The 15,910-nt window shown below is 43.6% G+C and overlaps 2 protein-coding genes across 34 annotated transcripts in view; both read right to left on the bottom strand.

Annotated features, from left to right (window-relative positions):
- LOC110514837 (guanine nucleotide-binding protein subunit beta-5b) overlaps positions 1 to 5,557 on the bottom strand; it is a 54,511-nt gene extending 48,954 nt beyond the window's left edge. Inside the window, exon 1 of the mRNA XM_036963421.1 lies at positions 5,451 to 5,557. The gene's annotated coding sequence lies outside the window, so the exon portion shown is untranslated. The remainder of the gene's footprint in view (positions 1 to 5,450) is intronic.
- Positions 5,558 to 6,058: 501 nt separating this feature from the next.
- The window catches only part of LOC100136710 (unconventional myosin-Va), a 90,878-nt gene continuing 81,026 nt past the window's right edge, over positions 6,059 to 15,910 (bottom strand). For 5 of the 33 annotated variants that reach the window (XM_036963153.1, XM_036963155.1, XM_036963154.1 and 2 more), the window contains 7 exons: positions 15,625 to 15,809; positions 13,568 to 13,665; positions 13,296 to 13,470; positions 12,927 to 13,007; positions 11,425 to 12,802; positions 8,424 to 10,152; positions 6,059 to 8,378 (listed from right to left, as the gene is read on the bottom strand). In XM_036963153.1, the coding sequence (XP_036819048.1) occupies positions 12,650 to 12,802; positions 12,927 to 13,007; positions 13,296 to 13,470; positions 13,568 to 13,665; positions 15,625 to 15,809 (692 nt within the window). In that variant the 3' untranslated portion in view covers positions 6,059 to 8,378; positions 8,424 to 10,152; positions 11,425 to 12,649. The other 28 variants (XR_005039636.1, XR_005039613.1, XR_005039634.1 and 25 more) reach the window with 28 other exon arrangements.

Raw genomic sequence — 15,910 nt, 5'->3', positions numbered from 1 at the left:
TACACACAGTAGAAATAGAACACTACATTACACACAGTAGAAATAGAACACTATATTACACACAGTAGAAATAGAACACTGCAGTCTACACACAGTAGAAATAGAACACTATATTACACACAGTAGAAATAGAACACTACACAGTAGAAATAGAACACTGCAGTCTACACACAGTAGAAATATAACACTACATTACACACAGTAGAAATAGAACACTACACAGTAGAAATAGAACACTACATTACACACAGTAGAAATAGAACACTACAGTCTACACACAGTAGAAATAGAACACTACATTACACACAGTAGAAATAGAACACTGCAGTCTACACACAGTAGAAATATAACACTATATTACACACAGTAGAAATAGAACACTGCAGTCTACACACAGTAGAAATATAACACTACATTACACACAGTAGAAATAGAACACTGCAGTCTACACACAGTAGAAATATAACACTACATTACACACAGTAGAAACAGAACACTATATTACACACAGTAGAAATAGAACACTACATTACACACAGTAGAAATAGAACACTACATTACACACAGTAGAAATAGAACACTACAGTCTACACACAGTAGAAATATAACACTACATTACACACAGTAGAAACAGAACACTATATTACACACAGTAGAAATAGAACACTACATTACACACAGTAGAAATATAACACTACATTACACACAGTAGAAATAGAACACTACATTACACACAGTAGAAATAGAACACTACATTACACACAGTAGAAATATAACACTACATTACACACAGTAGAAATAGAACACTACAGTCTACACACAGTAGAAATATAACACTACATTACACACAGTAGAAACAGAACACTATATTACACACAGTAGAAATAGAACACTATATTACACACAGTAGAAATAGAACACTGCAGTCTACACACAGTAGAAATAGAACACTACATTACACACAGTAGAAATATAACACTACATTACACACAGTAGAAATAGAACACTACATTACACACAGTAGAAATAGAACACTACAGTCTACACACAGTAGAAATATAACACTACATTACACACAGTAGAAACAGAACACTATATTACACACAGTAGAAATAGAACACTACATTACACACAGTAGAAATATAACACTACATTACACACAGTAGAAATAGAACACTGCAGTCTACACACAGTAGAAATATAACACTACATTACACACAGTAGAAACAGAACACTATATTACACACAGTAGAAATAGAACACTACATTACACACAGTAGAAATAGAACACTACATTACACACAGTAGAAATAGAACACTACAGTCTACACACAGTAGAAATAGAACACTATATTACACACAGTAGAAACAGAACACTATATTACACACAGTAGAAATAGAACACTACATTACACACAGTAGAAATAGAACACTATATTACACACAGTAGAAATAGAACACTACACAGTAGAAATAGAACACTACATTACACACAGTAGAAATAGAACACTACATTACACACAGTAGAAATAGAACACTACATTACACACAGTAGAAATATAACACTACATTACACACAGTAGAAATAGAACACTACATTACACACAGTAGAAATAGAACACTACATTACACACAGTAGAAATAGAACACTACATTACACACCATACCCCATAATGACAAAGTGAAAAAAAATACCTTATTTATTCAGACCCTTTTCTACGAGACTCAAAATTGAGCTCAGGTACTGTTTCCATTGATCATCCTTGAGATGTGTCTACAACTTGATTGGTGTCCACCTGTGGTAAATTCAATTGATTGATTGGACATGACTTCGAAAGGCACACACCTGTCTTTATAAGGTCCCACAGTTGACAGTGTATGTCAGAGCAATAACCAAGCCATGAGGTCAAAATAATTGTCCGTAGAGCTCAGAGACAGGATTGTATCGAGGCACAGGTCTGGGGAGGGGTACAAAACATTTCTGCAGCATTGAAGGTCCCCAAGAACACAGTGGCCTCTATCATTCTTAAATGAAAAAAAGTTGGAACCACCAAGACTCTTCCTAGAGCTGTCCGCCCAGCCAAACTGAGTAATCGGGGGAGAAAGGCCTTGGTCAGGGAGGTGACCAAGAACCCAATGGTCACACTGACTGAACTCCGAGTTGCTCTGTGGAGATGGGAGAACCTTCCAGAAGGACAACCAGCTCTGTAGCACTCCACCAATCAGGGCTTTAGTGTGGAGTGGCCAGATGGAAGCCACTCCTCAGTAAAAGGCACATGACAGCCCACTTGGAGTTTGCCAAAAGCCACCTAAATGACTCTCAGACCATGAGAAACAAGATTCTCTGGCCCGAAGAACAACTCTTTGGCCTGAATGCCAACGTCACGTCTGGAGGAAACCTGGCACCATCCCTACGGTGAAGCATGGTGGTGGCAGAATCATGGTGTGGGGATGTTTTTCAGTGGCAGGGACTGGGAGACTAGTCAGGATTGGGGCAAAGATGAACGGAGCAAAGTACAGAGAGATCCTTGATAAAAGCCTGCTCCAGAACTCTCAGGACCTCAGACTGGGGCGAAGGTTCACCTTCCAACAGTACAACAACCCTAAGCACACTGCCATAACAACGCAGGAGTGGCTTCGGGACAAGTCTCTGAATGTACTTGAGTGACCCAGCCAGAGCCTGGACTTAAAACCTGATCGAACATCGCTGGAGAGACCTGAAAATAGCTGTGCAGCAACGCTTCCCATCCAAACTGACAGAGCTTGAGAGGATCTGCAGAGAAGAATGGGAGAAACTCCCCAAATATAGGTGTGCCAAGCTTGTAGCGACAGTAGCCACCCGTTGCCTTGATGACAGTATTGGCCAACTGGAAAGTGTCTTCACTGACATTTTCAACCTGACTGAGTCTGTAATACCAATATTTCAAGCAGACCACCATAGTCCCTGTGCCCAAGAACACCAAAGTAACCTGCCTAAATGACTACTGACCCAACCCGTCTGTAAATGACTACCGACCTGTCTGTCGCCATGAAGTGCTTTGAAAGGCTGGTCTTGGCCCACATCAACACCACTATCCCAGAAACCCTAGACCCACTCCAATTTGCATACCGCCCCAACAGATCCACAGATGATACAATCTCTATTGCACTCAACACTGCCCTTTCCCACCTGGATAAAAGGAACACCTATGTGAGAATACTATTCATTGACTAGAGTTCAACACCATAGTGCCCTCAAAGCTCACCACTAAGCTAAGGACCCTGGGACTAAACACCTCCCTCTGCAACTGGATCCTGGACTTCCTGACGGGTCGCCCCCAGGTGGTAAGGGTAGGGAACAACACATCCGCCACGCTTATCCTCAACACAGGGGCCCCTCAGGAGTGCGTGCTCAATCCCCTCCAGTACTCCCTGTTCACTCATGACTGCATGGCCAGGCACGACTCCAACGCCATCATCAAGTTTGCCGATGACACAGTAGTATGCCCGATCACCGACAACGATGAGACAGTCTATAGGGAGGAGGTCAGAGACCTGGTTGTGTGGTGCCAGGACAACAACCTCTCCCTCAACGTGATCAAGACTAAGGAGATGATTGTGGACTACATAAAAAGGAGGACCCGAACACGCCCCCATTCTCATCAACGGGGCTGTAGTGGAACAGGTTGAGAGCTTCAAGTTCCTTGGTATCCACATCACCAACAAAAAATCATGGACCAAACACACTAAGACAGCTGTGAAGAGGGCACGACAAAGCCTATTCCCCCTCAGGAGACTGAAAAGATTTGGCATGGGTCCACAGATATTCAAAAGGTTCTACAGCTGCACCATCGAGAGCATCCTGACTGGTTGCATCACTGCCTGGTATGGCAACTGCTCGGCCTCCAAACGCAAGGCACTACAGAGGGCATTGCAGAAGGCCCAGTACATCACTGGGGCCAAGCTTTCTGCCATCCAGTACCTCTATATCAGGTGGTGTCAGAGGAAGGCCCGAAAAATTGTCAGACTCCAGCCAACCTAGTCATAGACTGTTCTCTCTGCTTCTGCACGGCAAGAGATACCGGAGCACCAGGTCGAGGTCCAAAAGGCTTCTTAACAGCTTCCCCCACCAAGCCATAAGACTCCTGAACAGCTAATCAAAGGGCTACCCAGACCCCTCTTTATGCTGCTGCTACTCTCTGTTTATCATCTATGTATAGTCACTTTAATTCTACCTACATGTACATATTACCTCAACTACCTCAACTAACCGGTGCCCTCGCAATTTGACTTATTTTACTGCTGCTGTTTAATTAATTAATGTTTTAATTAATTCCAAAGGCACTGTATATAGTATATTGTGGGCTGTAAGACATACACAGTACTAGAGATAAACACACAATTGTAGAAATAGAACTATATTATTAGGAAGTTAGTAGCTGCCATTGTGCCGTTGAGCAGGGCCCTTGCTGTTATATGGGAAGGGCCCGTAAGTAAGCATTTCACTGTTAGTCTGTACCCGTTGTTTACATCTGTCAACAAACATGTTATTTTGTTAGAATATTACCCCTACATAACTTCAGGTTGACCTTGTGCTCCTCCCACAATTGCCATTTTTGTTCCGGTCTTGTCTGCCTAATGTCTGAACCATGGGTCTGAGGGGTATACTACAAAGCAGGGTCAATAAGTTAGCCAGCTAACTTTGATAAATAACTATTGGTTTTCTGGTTAATACAATTTTTTACTTATGATCGGACTTTGTGTTTTTGGTTGTTGAGTAAATTAGAGTAGTAGACCATGCCCATTTACAAAACGAACATGGATATTTCTAAATATTTAGGTAAGTTAGCTGGCTAAATCATTGATCCTAGGTTGATATGTAGTATATTTGTTATATGCTAGCCATGTGGCTATTTTGATCAGTAGCCTTAGGAATGCAGGATGCGCTGCTCCCAACCCCCAGGACAGCACAGAAACACATAACAACATACACACTTCCAAGGAGCACAAGGTCAACCACAATGCAGCACCCCTGGAGCTATGTGGGGGTTATGCCGGAGCGAGTGCCTTGCTCGAGGGCACAACGGTAGTGGATGGTACCCACAAACTTCCTATACTACTGTACACCGTTCCGTACTGTACTAGCCACATGCTTAAAATAGAGACTGAGAAATAGGCTTTACTGTTACAGTGCTGATAGTGATCCACCTAACACTAAGCCCTATACAGTCCATGTATGGCTTTTCAGTGGTCTATCAAATTCTCAAAGTAATATCCTAAATACATTACTGAAGGCCATGTATATTGAGTTATAACTAAGTCGACACCTTGCCATTATTTAAAATCAGTCCATCTCATATTGTACATGCTTACAGATCTGATATGCCTTAAATATAAAAAAAATTGCTGATCAACTGTTTCCAACACAACTGCATGACATCATCATAACAAACGTATAATATAGTTCTTACCTAATGAGGGAAGTTGGTTTGTCTGTCAGACGGTATGCTATCCTGAGGAGTGTTTTCCAACGTTAGTTAGAGGATTGGAGGGCAGGGACAGAGAGGGAACACTAAGCTACTTACCAAGGGCTTTGACCAGTATTACCCTCAGGTACAGACCAGGGTCACGCCCCAAATGGCACTATATCCCCTTTAAAGTGCACTTATTATGTCCAGAACCCGATGGCCTGGTCAAAAGTAGTGCACTAGAAAGAGAATATGGTTCCATTTGGGATGAAGCCCAAAGTATTACGACTGGATAGAAGCTGTCCCTAATCACTGGTCCAAGGTCAGATTGTTTCACCTCCACTAATGGTAAATGTTATTGTTGGTGGTAATGTTATCTGATCCTAGATCTGTTGTTAATAAGGGCTGTATTACTTGTTCAGGCTATAGGTCAGCTAGCCACTGGACGGTCTGAGGGCAGAAATAGTTAACGTATTTAATATGAACTTAAAGCTAAAATTCCATGGCAGAATGTTTATAAATAATACAGTAATATAATAACTGCTATTATTTTCATAACCCATTCATGACCACAGCTTGCTTTTGGCTTGGGACAAAAAAATAAACAAATATTTTCAGTGCTGAATTCCTTTATTTGTCTTTTACAGAGTTTGACAATTTAAACTTATTCCAAGTTTCTTAATGGTGAACACATTCACTAAGTACAGCTACCAGGAATTATACACACAGTCCAGTTCACCCGATGTACACATGGGAGGAGAGAGGACAAAGAAGTGAATAGAAGCGAGGAGATGGAGAGGAGAGAGCAGAGTTCAGCATCTCTTCCACAGGTGGACTGTATGAAGTCTGAAGATCATTAGATCAATGAGATGTGTCGGTTGGTGATGATGTCGTGACTTGATGTGATACTTTAGCATTGACCTCAATTGTCAAAACCATAAAAAAAAGGGAGATTTTAAGTATCTATTTTAAGAACCATCTGGAGATGTTAAAATGTATATCTGAAATGAGGTGAAGACCGGTCGTACCACAGAGTGTCTACGTGAACAAGCCTGTCTGAGGCACACGGCATATATAGACTGGGACACTATAAGGGAAGGGGAGAGCGGGAAGAGTGGTCCATCTACACTGCTTGAAGAAGGCTAATCATAGAAATGGGCTAAGGGTACATACCAAATGGCGCCCTATTCCCTATGGTCCCTGGTCAAAAGCTGTGCACTATCTAGTGAATATGGTACCATTTGGGATAGTCAGTAAGACTATAGCCTTCTACTGTGTAAATGACTACAGCTAGATGACCTCTCTGGAGGAGCATAAACCACATGATGATCAAAGAAATTAGAATATCAGATAGGTTAAGGGCAGACAGAGCTAACTTTATCAGCGTTTATTCAACTTGTTCAGTAAATATTTAAAAAAGTGCAACTAGACAGAAAGCAAAACAATCCTTCCATCCCAGCCTCTGAAATAAGATCTAAGGACAACTTGTCAAAACAATCCTTCCATCCCAGCCTCTGAAATAAGATCTAAGGACAACTTGTCAAAACAATCCTTCCATCCCAGCCTCTGAAATAAGATCTAAGGACAACTTGTCAAAACAATCCTTCCATCCCAGCCTCTGAAATAAGATCTAAGGACAACTTGTCAAAACAATCCTTCCATCCCAGCCTCTGAAATAAGATCTAAGGACAACTTGTCAAAACAATCCTTCCATCCCAGCCTCTGAAATAAGATCTAAGGACAACTTGTCAAAACAATCCTTCCATCCCAGCCTCTGAAATAAGATCTAAGGACAACTTGTCAAAACAATCCTTCCATCCCAGCCTCTGAAATAAGATCTAAGGACAACTTGTCAAAACAATCCTTCCATCCCAGCCTCTGAAATAAGATCTAAGGTCAACTTGTCAAAACAATCCTTCCATCCCAGCCTCTGAAATAAGATCTAAGGTCAACTTGTCAAAACATTCAATAATAATGCTACTTTTTAAAACAGTAGTCGTGTAACAGACAGACACAGACAAAGACAGGAGATGATAGTGTTTTTAAAATCATATGTAAGGCTTTGTCCCAAACATGAGTAACAATGAAGTCATCCTATATGTATGATCAATAACAGCTAAAACATTCACAAGGGTAAAACCTGCAGTATTCCAGTATCGTCCAAGATGCAGATATGCATTTTAGATCTGGTATCACTATACACATGTTGAACAACCTAAAACCTGCAGTATTCCAGTATTGTCCAAGATGCAGATATGCATTGTAGATCTGGTATCACTATAAACATGTTGAACAGCCTAAAACCTGCAGTATTCCAGTATCGTCCAAGATGCAGATATGCATTGTAGATCTGGTATCACTATAAACATGTTGAACAACCTAAAACTTCATCCTAAAAATCCTTCATTAAAATGCAACGCTGCAAAAATGTAACAAAAAGGCCATTTTTAATTTTTATACAATACACTCATGATGGTCCCAATAATATATATATGATTATTAATGAATATGCACCACAAAACAAGTTTAAAGATGAACTTGACTCCTACATCAATGATAGTAATAATAATATGTTTTTCTGAGTCGTGTCTCTCTATAGGCCAGGGAACAAAATGCAAAGGGTCAGGGTTGGGAGGCAAATAAAGGTCACGGTTAGTAATAAGGTTGAAGGTTAAACAATAAGGTTGATGGTTAAATAAAGTTGATGGTTGATGAGCAGTTAGGGTATGGGTGAACACTGATGGCACAAGTAAGGAAGAGAGGCAACGATGATGAGAAATGTAGTTCTATCCTTTCTGTCCCTCAGCGCTTGACCAGTCAGAGAGGTTAGAAGGGCCTTAGTGGTAGTGAATAGAATGTTAGTATATCTTCTTTGATTCTATAGAACATCTGGCAGAACGTCTGGTTTTAGAGAAGCCACAGTCATGTGACCTAGTGGCAGAACGTCTGGTTTTAGAGAAGCCACAGTCATGTGACCTAGTGTCCAATGTCGCCCTCTCCTGGTCACTATCTGGTACTGAGTAAAAACATGGTTGCTTTCTCTAAAAGTAGAGCCATGAAAACAGACTTGGCTGATGTTGGGACACAGTGAAGAAGGGGTTGGAGAGACAGTGAAAAAGGGGTTGGGGAGACAGTGAAGAAGGGGTTGGGGAGACAGTGAAGAAGGGGTTGGGGAGACAGTGAAGAGGGGGTAGGGGAGACAGTGAAGAAGGGGTAGGGGAGACAGTGAAGAAGGGGTAGGGGAGACAGTGAAGAAGGGGTTGGGGAGACAGTGAAGGAGTTGTTAGAGTAGGTTAGTAGGGAATGAAAGAAGGGGGTTAGAGTAGGTTAGTAGGGAATGAAAGAAGGGGGTTAGAGTAGGTTAGTAGGGAATGAAAGAAGGGGGTAAGAGTTAGAGTAGGTTAGTAGGGAATGAAAGAAGGGGGTTAGAGTAGGTTAGTAGGGAATGAAAGAAGGGGGTAAGAGTTAGAGTAGGTTAGTAGGGAATGAAAGAAGGGGGTAAGAGTTAGAGTAGGGTAGGGTAGAGACTGTAGCCAGGGCATGTAATAGTTTGTCTACAAAGAAGTGATTTAGTTTCTGGAGTAAAGCTGGCAAGGCAGCATTATCATACAGGCTGTAGGGGAAAACATTCAAGACATGGTTGATATTGAGTCTAAATGCGATGGATTATGAGAGCAACTACAGTAAAACAGACTGGCTCAGTGGTAACCAGGTTTAGTAACACACAACCTCCTTTCCAAGGCTATAATACTGAAAGGAATACCTATAGATCTTGTCCATCATAATGTACAGAGAGTGGAGCAGACAGAGTGGTGGGGTGAGGACATGTAGATATGTATTAGTTGGTACTGCAGGAGTTCCAACTGTTTGGTCTGCAGCCCCATTTTGATATAATAACAAATCACACCTCCACCATGTAGAAAAAAGTGATGAAATCAACACTAATGTAAACTTATTGTTTTAGCTGATTTAGTTCCTGGTCTTGTCCACTCTGATCTAATGAGGCTTGTGGCCATTGTAGAAGGAAACAGAAGACACATCCGTGTTCCTGAGAGTCTGATCTTTCAGTGATGGGGTCATTCATTATATGTTGTATCTTTTAAAAGATAGAGCCACATTTGTAGGAAGAAAACAGAAACCGCTCTGTTTATTACAACTGTATCTAGAGGCTACCGGAGGTTACCGAGGCTACCGGAGGTTACCGACGTAACCCTGGTTCTATGAACGGTTTTATTGTATTTTTTTCCGACCCCATTTTTAAAAATCAGGGAAACGCTGTGGTAGTGGATATGTAGGATCCAGTGTAACAGTCACTAGTGTGTGTGAGAGTTAGTGAGTCCTCTGTAGGGGTTTTGAAACCAAACTACTTAGTTAAAGTGGAGAAGCAAGTACAGTAGCTGAAGCCGTCTAAACCTGATAGTTTTATACCCATACCCATCTAAACTACTCGTCCAGTCTAGCCAACTACTGCACGTCTAATCCTCTATCTATTTAAACCTCTGTTCCAGTCTAATCCTCTATTTCAACCTGTTCCAGTCTCATCCTCTATTTCAACCTCTGTTCCAGTCTAATCCTCTATTTCAACCTCTGTTCCAATCTAATCCTCTATTTCAACCTCTGTTCCAGTCTAATCCTCTATTTCAACCTCTGTTCCAGTCTAATCCTCTATTTCAACCTCTGTTCCAGTCTAATCCTCTATTTCAACCTCTGTTCCAGTCTAATCCTCTATTTCAATCTAATCCTCTATTTCAACCTCTGTTCCAGTCTAATCCTCTATTTCAACCTCTGTTCCAGTCTAATCCTCTATTTCAACCTCTGTTCAAGTCTAATCCTCTATTTCAACCTCAGTTCCAGTCTAATCCTCTATTTCAACCTCTGTTCCAGTCTAATCCTCTATTTCAACCTGTTCTAGTCTCATCCTCTATTTCAACCTGTTCCAGTCTCATCCTCTATTTCAACCTCTGTTCCAGTCTCATCCTCTATTTCAACCTCTGTTCCAGTCTCATCCTCTATTTCAACCTCTGTTCCAGTCTAATCCTCTATTTCAATCTAATCCTCTATTTCAACCTCTGTTCCAGTCTAATCCTCTATTTCAACCTCTGTTCCAGTCTAATCCTCTATTTCAACCTCTGTTCAAGTCTAATCCTCTATTTCAACCTCAGTTCCAGTCTAATCCTCTATTTCAACCTCTGTTCCAGTCTAATCCTCTATTTCAATCTAATCCTCTATTTCAACCTCAGTTCCAGTCTAATCCTCTATTTCAACCTCTGTTCCAGTCTAATCCTCTATTTCAACCTGTTCTAGTCTCATCCTCTATTTCAACCTGTTCCAGTCTAATCCTCTATTTCAACCTCTGTTCCAGTCTAATCCTCTATTTCAACCTCTGTTCCAGTCTAATCCTCTATTTCAACCTCTGTTCCAGTCTAATCCTCTATTTCAACCTCTGTTCTAGTCTAATCCTCTATTTCAACCTGGTCCAGTCTAATCCTCTATTTCAACCTCTGGTCCAGTCTAATCCTCTATTTCAACCTCTGGTCCAGTCTAATCCTCTATTTCAACCTCTGTTCCAGTCTAATCCTCTATTTCAACCTCTGTTCCAGTTTAACCCTCTATTTCAACCTGTTCCAGTCTCATCCTCTATTTCAACCTCTGTTCCAGTCTCATCCTCTATTTCAACCTCTGTTCCAGTCTCATCCTCTATTTCAACCTCTGTTCCAGTCTCATCCTCTATTTCAACCTCTGTTCCAGTCTAATCCTCTATTTCAACCTCTGTTCCAGTCTAATCCTCTATTTCAACCTCTGTTCCAGTCTAATCCTCTATTTCAACCTCTGTTCCAGTCTAATCCTCTATTTCAACCTCTGTTCCAGTCTAATCCTCTATTTCAACCTCTTTTCCAGTCTAATCCTCTATTTCAACCTCTGTTCCAGTCTAATCCTCTATTTCAACCTCTGTACCAGTCTAATCCTCTATTTCAACCTGGTCCAGTCTAATCCTCTATTTCAACCTCTGGTCCAGTCTAATCCTCTATTTCAACCTCTGTTTCAGTCTAATCCTCTATTTCAACCTCTGTTCCAGTCTAATCCTCTATTTCAACCTCTGTTCCAGTCTAATCCTCTATTTCAACCTCTGTTCCAGTCTAATCCTCTATTTCAACCTCTGTTCCAGTCTAATCCTCTATTTCAACCTCTGTTCCAGTCTAATCCTCTATTTCAACCTCTGGTGCAGTGGTGCTAAAGTGCAGATCTACTAGAGAAGCAGGTTAAAGCAGGACAAAGCTACGGCAGAGAGATCTTAAAGCACAATACATCATGAGCTAAACAAATAAAAAGCTACATTAAATAGTGCTAATTAAATGAGACTGCATAGATCATCTGCTGTAGACATAATTCTAATACTACAGGACTCTAGTGGTCTTTCCAAGGCCATACTACTCTCCGGTCTGGAAAGCTGGAGAGATAAGCCTACAAGTCTATGGTATCCATGTTTTCTGTCTGCAAAGAAAAACGTATTTTAGGAAAGGGAGTGAGATAAATGCAATAAATAAAACACCCTAGCGTGATATATATATATATTAATATTTATATGTATTTATATATGTATAAAAGTATGGTACAGACAATGGGTACTGCACTTGGCTTGAATGTGTTCAGTGGGTGAGTTGATAACGATGTACTCAAAACTGATGCTAGCTAGATAACTGTGGAAGCGCTAGCATCCTATCATAACACAACAGATGCTAGCTGAGCTTAGCTGAAGGAGCTAGCTAGCTGTGATGCTAGCCCTGGACAGCTAGCTTAAGTGTACCGTAATACATTCCTATGGGAGAACCGGACTGCTAGAAAACACTACACTATTGAGAAGAGAACAAAGAGGAGAAAAGAGGACTGGGGGAACACGGTACTAGGTCTTAAATGGGGTTGTAGGTGGGGAGTGTAGCTTAGTAAAAGGGGGTAAGATAGGAGAAAAGGTGGCCTGTAGCGGTGCATTCTCTTAGAGTTGAGCATTTGTACACACGGAGGAGGATGGGCTTTCAACTACTGATATAAAGACTACCGTAGGGTGGAAGCTGAGCGTGTGTATGTGTGTGTGCACTGTATGTAAGTGTTTGGATGTGTTAGGAAGAGAATGCTTTGTGTATGCATGTGTACATATGTATAGCCTATCTATTAGTTGTGTATGTGTGTGTGTGTGTGTGTGTGTGTTAGACGCGGGTAAGGAAGGCTAGGTTGAGGGAGCCTGGTATTTGGATAGTCTCCAGGGCCAGAGAGGAGGGGTTGAAAGGGAAGGTGACTGGGTAGATGATCTTAGTGTCCATCAACAGCTGAGGAGTCTCACAGCGGTCCCGCAAACGAGTCTGACAGACAGAGAGAGGGGGAGGAAGGGAAGAACAGGGAGAGAAAATATATACATTAGTTGCAGACAGACAGACAGACAGACAGACAGACAGACAGACAGACAGACAGACAGACAGATCTTACCTGTATGGTTCGTATGAAGGTAACAGACACCCTCTCTTCAAACTCGTTGACTGGAGTGTACAGGTTCAACACCTTCACAATCTGGGAACACAGAAACACAGAGACAAACTTCATTTGTTGAACCTTGAACTATTAACTCAACTGATCCCCTGTCCCATTCTCCGCAGTGATAGGGCTTGACTGGTAAATTGAGTACCCGAGGGCTGGGATTGGTCAGTTCAGGACCTAAGTGGTAGAGAGGGCTGTGATTGACTAGTTCAGTACGTGAGTGGTAGAGAGGGCTGTGATTGGTTAGTTCAGTACGTGAGTGGTAGAGAGGGCTCTAATTGGTTTAGTACATGAGCAGAATAGTGAGCTGTGATTGGATACCTGAGATGTGGACAAGCTGTTGCACATGGAGCAGATGGCCTCGGCGTCTTCGTCCGTCTTCTTCTTGACTTGCAGCAGCTGAGCAGCCTGAATCAGAGGCTCCAGAGTCTCCTTGGCTCCACACAGCATCAGAGACTTGTCACGCAGCCACTCCTCCAGCTGACTCACGTTATACCTGGTACACCACATTATATACGTTACACACACACTCTATAAAACACATTAGACACAGTCTGTCTATACATAAGACATGACAGCCTCTCTGAACCGACCTGATCTGCATGCCTTTGCTCCAGGAGCACATGTCTTTACGCAGCAGTAGATTGTTGAGAGTCACAGCTCCAATGATGTAGAACTGCTGCTTCACAACCTGGGGTCAGAACACAGCCAGGGTCAGAACACGGCCAAGGGTCAGGACACAGCCAAGGGTCAGGGTCAGAACACAGCCAGGGTCAGAACACAGCCAAGGGTCAGAACACAGCCAAGGGTCAGAACACAGCCAAGGGTCAGAACACAGCCAAGGGTCAGAACACAGCCAAGGGTCAGAACACAGCCAGGGTCAGAACACAGCCAAGGGTCAGAACACAGCCAGGGTCAGAACACGGCCAAGGGTCAGGACACAGCCAAGGGTCAGGGTCAGAACACAGCCAGGGTCAGAACACAGCCAGGGGTCAGGACACAGCCAAGGGTCAGGGTCAGGACACAGCCAAGGGTCAGGGTCAGGACACAACCAAGGGTCAGGATCAGGACACAGCCAAAGGTCAGGGTCAGAACACAGCCAAGTGTCAGGGTCAGAACACAGCCAAGGGTCAGAACACAGCCTAGGGTCAGAACACAGCCAAGGGTCAGAACACAGCCAAGGGTCAGAACACAGCCAAGGGTCAGGACACAGCCAAGGGTCAGGGTCAGAACACAGCCAAGGGTCAGGACACAGCCAAGGGTCAGGGTCAGGACACAGCCAAGGGTCAGGGTCAGGACACAACCAAGGGTCAGGGTCAGGACACAGCCAAAGGTCAGGGTCAGAACACAGCCAAGGGTCAGAACACAGCCAAGGGTCAGAACCAGAACACAGCCAAGGGTCAGAACCAGAACACAGCCAAGGGTCAGGGTCAGAACACAACCAAGGATCAGGGTCAGAACACAACCAAGGATCAGGGTCAGAACACAACCAAGGATCAGGGTCAGAACACAACCAAGGATCAGGGTCAGAACACAACCATGGGTCAGGGTCAGAACACAACCAAGGTTCAGGGTCAGAACACAACCAAGGGTCAGGGTCAGGACACAACCAAGGGTCACGGTCAGAACACAACCAAGGGTCACGGTCAGAACACAACCAAGGGTCACGGTCAGAACACAACCAAGGTTCACGGTCAGAACACAACCAAGGGTCAGGGTCAGAACACAACCAAGGGTCAGGGTCAGGACACAACCAAGGGTCACGGTCAGAACACAACCAAGGGTCAGGGTCAGAACACAACCAAGGGTCAGAACACAGCCAAGGGTCAGAACACAGCCAAGGGTCAGAACACAGCCACGGGTCAGAACACAGCCAAGGGTTAGAACCAGAACACAGCCAAGGGTCAGAACCAGAACACAGCCAAGGGTCAGGGTCAGAACACAACCAAGGATCAGGGTCAGAACACAACCAAGGATCAGGGTCAGAACACAACCAAGGATCAGGGTCAGAACACAACCAAGGATCAGGGTCAGAACACAACCAAGGATCAGGGTCAGAACACAACCAAGGATCAGGGTCAGAACACAACCATGGGTCAGGGTCAGAACACAACCAAGGTTCAGGGTCAGAACACAACCAAGGGTCAGGGTCAGGACACAACCAAGGGTCACGGTCAGAACACAACCAAGGGTCACGGTCAGAACACAACCAAGGGTCACGGTCAGAACACAACCAAGGTTCACGGTCAGAACACAACCAAGGGTCAGGGTCAGAACACAACCAAGGGTCAGGGTCAGGACACAACCAAGGGTCACGGTCAGAACACAACCAAGGGTCAGGGTCAGAACACAGCCAAGGGTCAGAACACAGCCAAGGGTCAGAACACAGCCAAGGGTCAGAACACAGCCACGGGTCAGAACACAGCCAAGGGTTAGAACCAGAACACAGCCAAGGGTCAGAACCAGAACACAGCCAAGGGTCAGGGTCAGAACACAACCAAGGATCAGGGTCAGAACACAACCAAGGATCAGGGTCAGAACACAACCATGGGTCAGGGTCAGAACACAACCATGGGTCAGGGTCAGAACACAACCATGGGTCTGGGTCAGAACACAACCATGGGTCTGGGTCAGACACAAGCACACGGACCTGTTTGATGAGTTCAGGGTCGGTGCCGTGCTGACACATGGTGGAGTGGAAAGCGCTGAGCTGGCGTAAGATGGATTCCAGCGTGTAGGTTCCCTCGTCAGCGATGCTCGATGTCCGTTTACGCAGACCGGTCGGCTTAACCCCCGACACACCCTGGATGGTCTCATGCTCCAACATACCAGAGACTGGGACACACACACACACACACACACAACATGTTAGTGGTTGGATGTTCACCCACCCACACACCACAGAGTGGCGCAGCGGTCTAAGGCCCTGCATCTCA

The sequence above is a fragment of the Oncorhynchus mykiss genome, chromosome 26 (genome assembly GCF_013265735.2).
Source record: "Oncorhynchus mykiss isolate Arlee chromosome 26, USDA_OmykA_1.1, whole genome shotgun sequence".
Taxonomy (NCBI): domain Eukaryota; kingdom Metazoa; phylum Chordata; class Actinopteri; order Salmoniformes; family Salmonidae; genus Oncorhynchus; species Oncorhynchus mykiss.
This window is presented reverse-complemented; position numbering and strand designations above follow the sequence as displayed.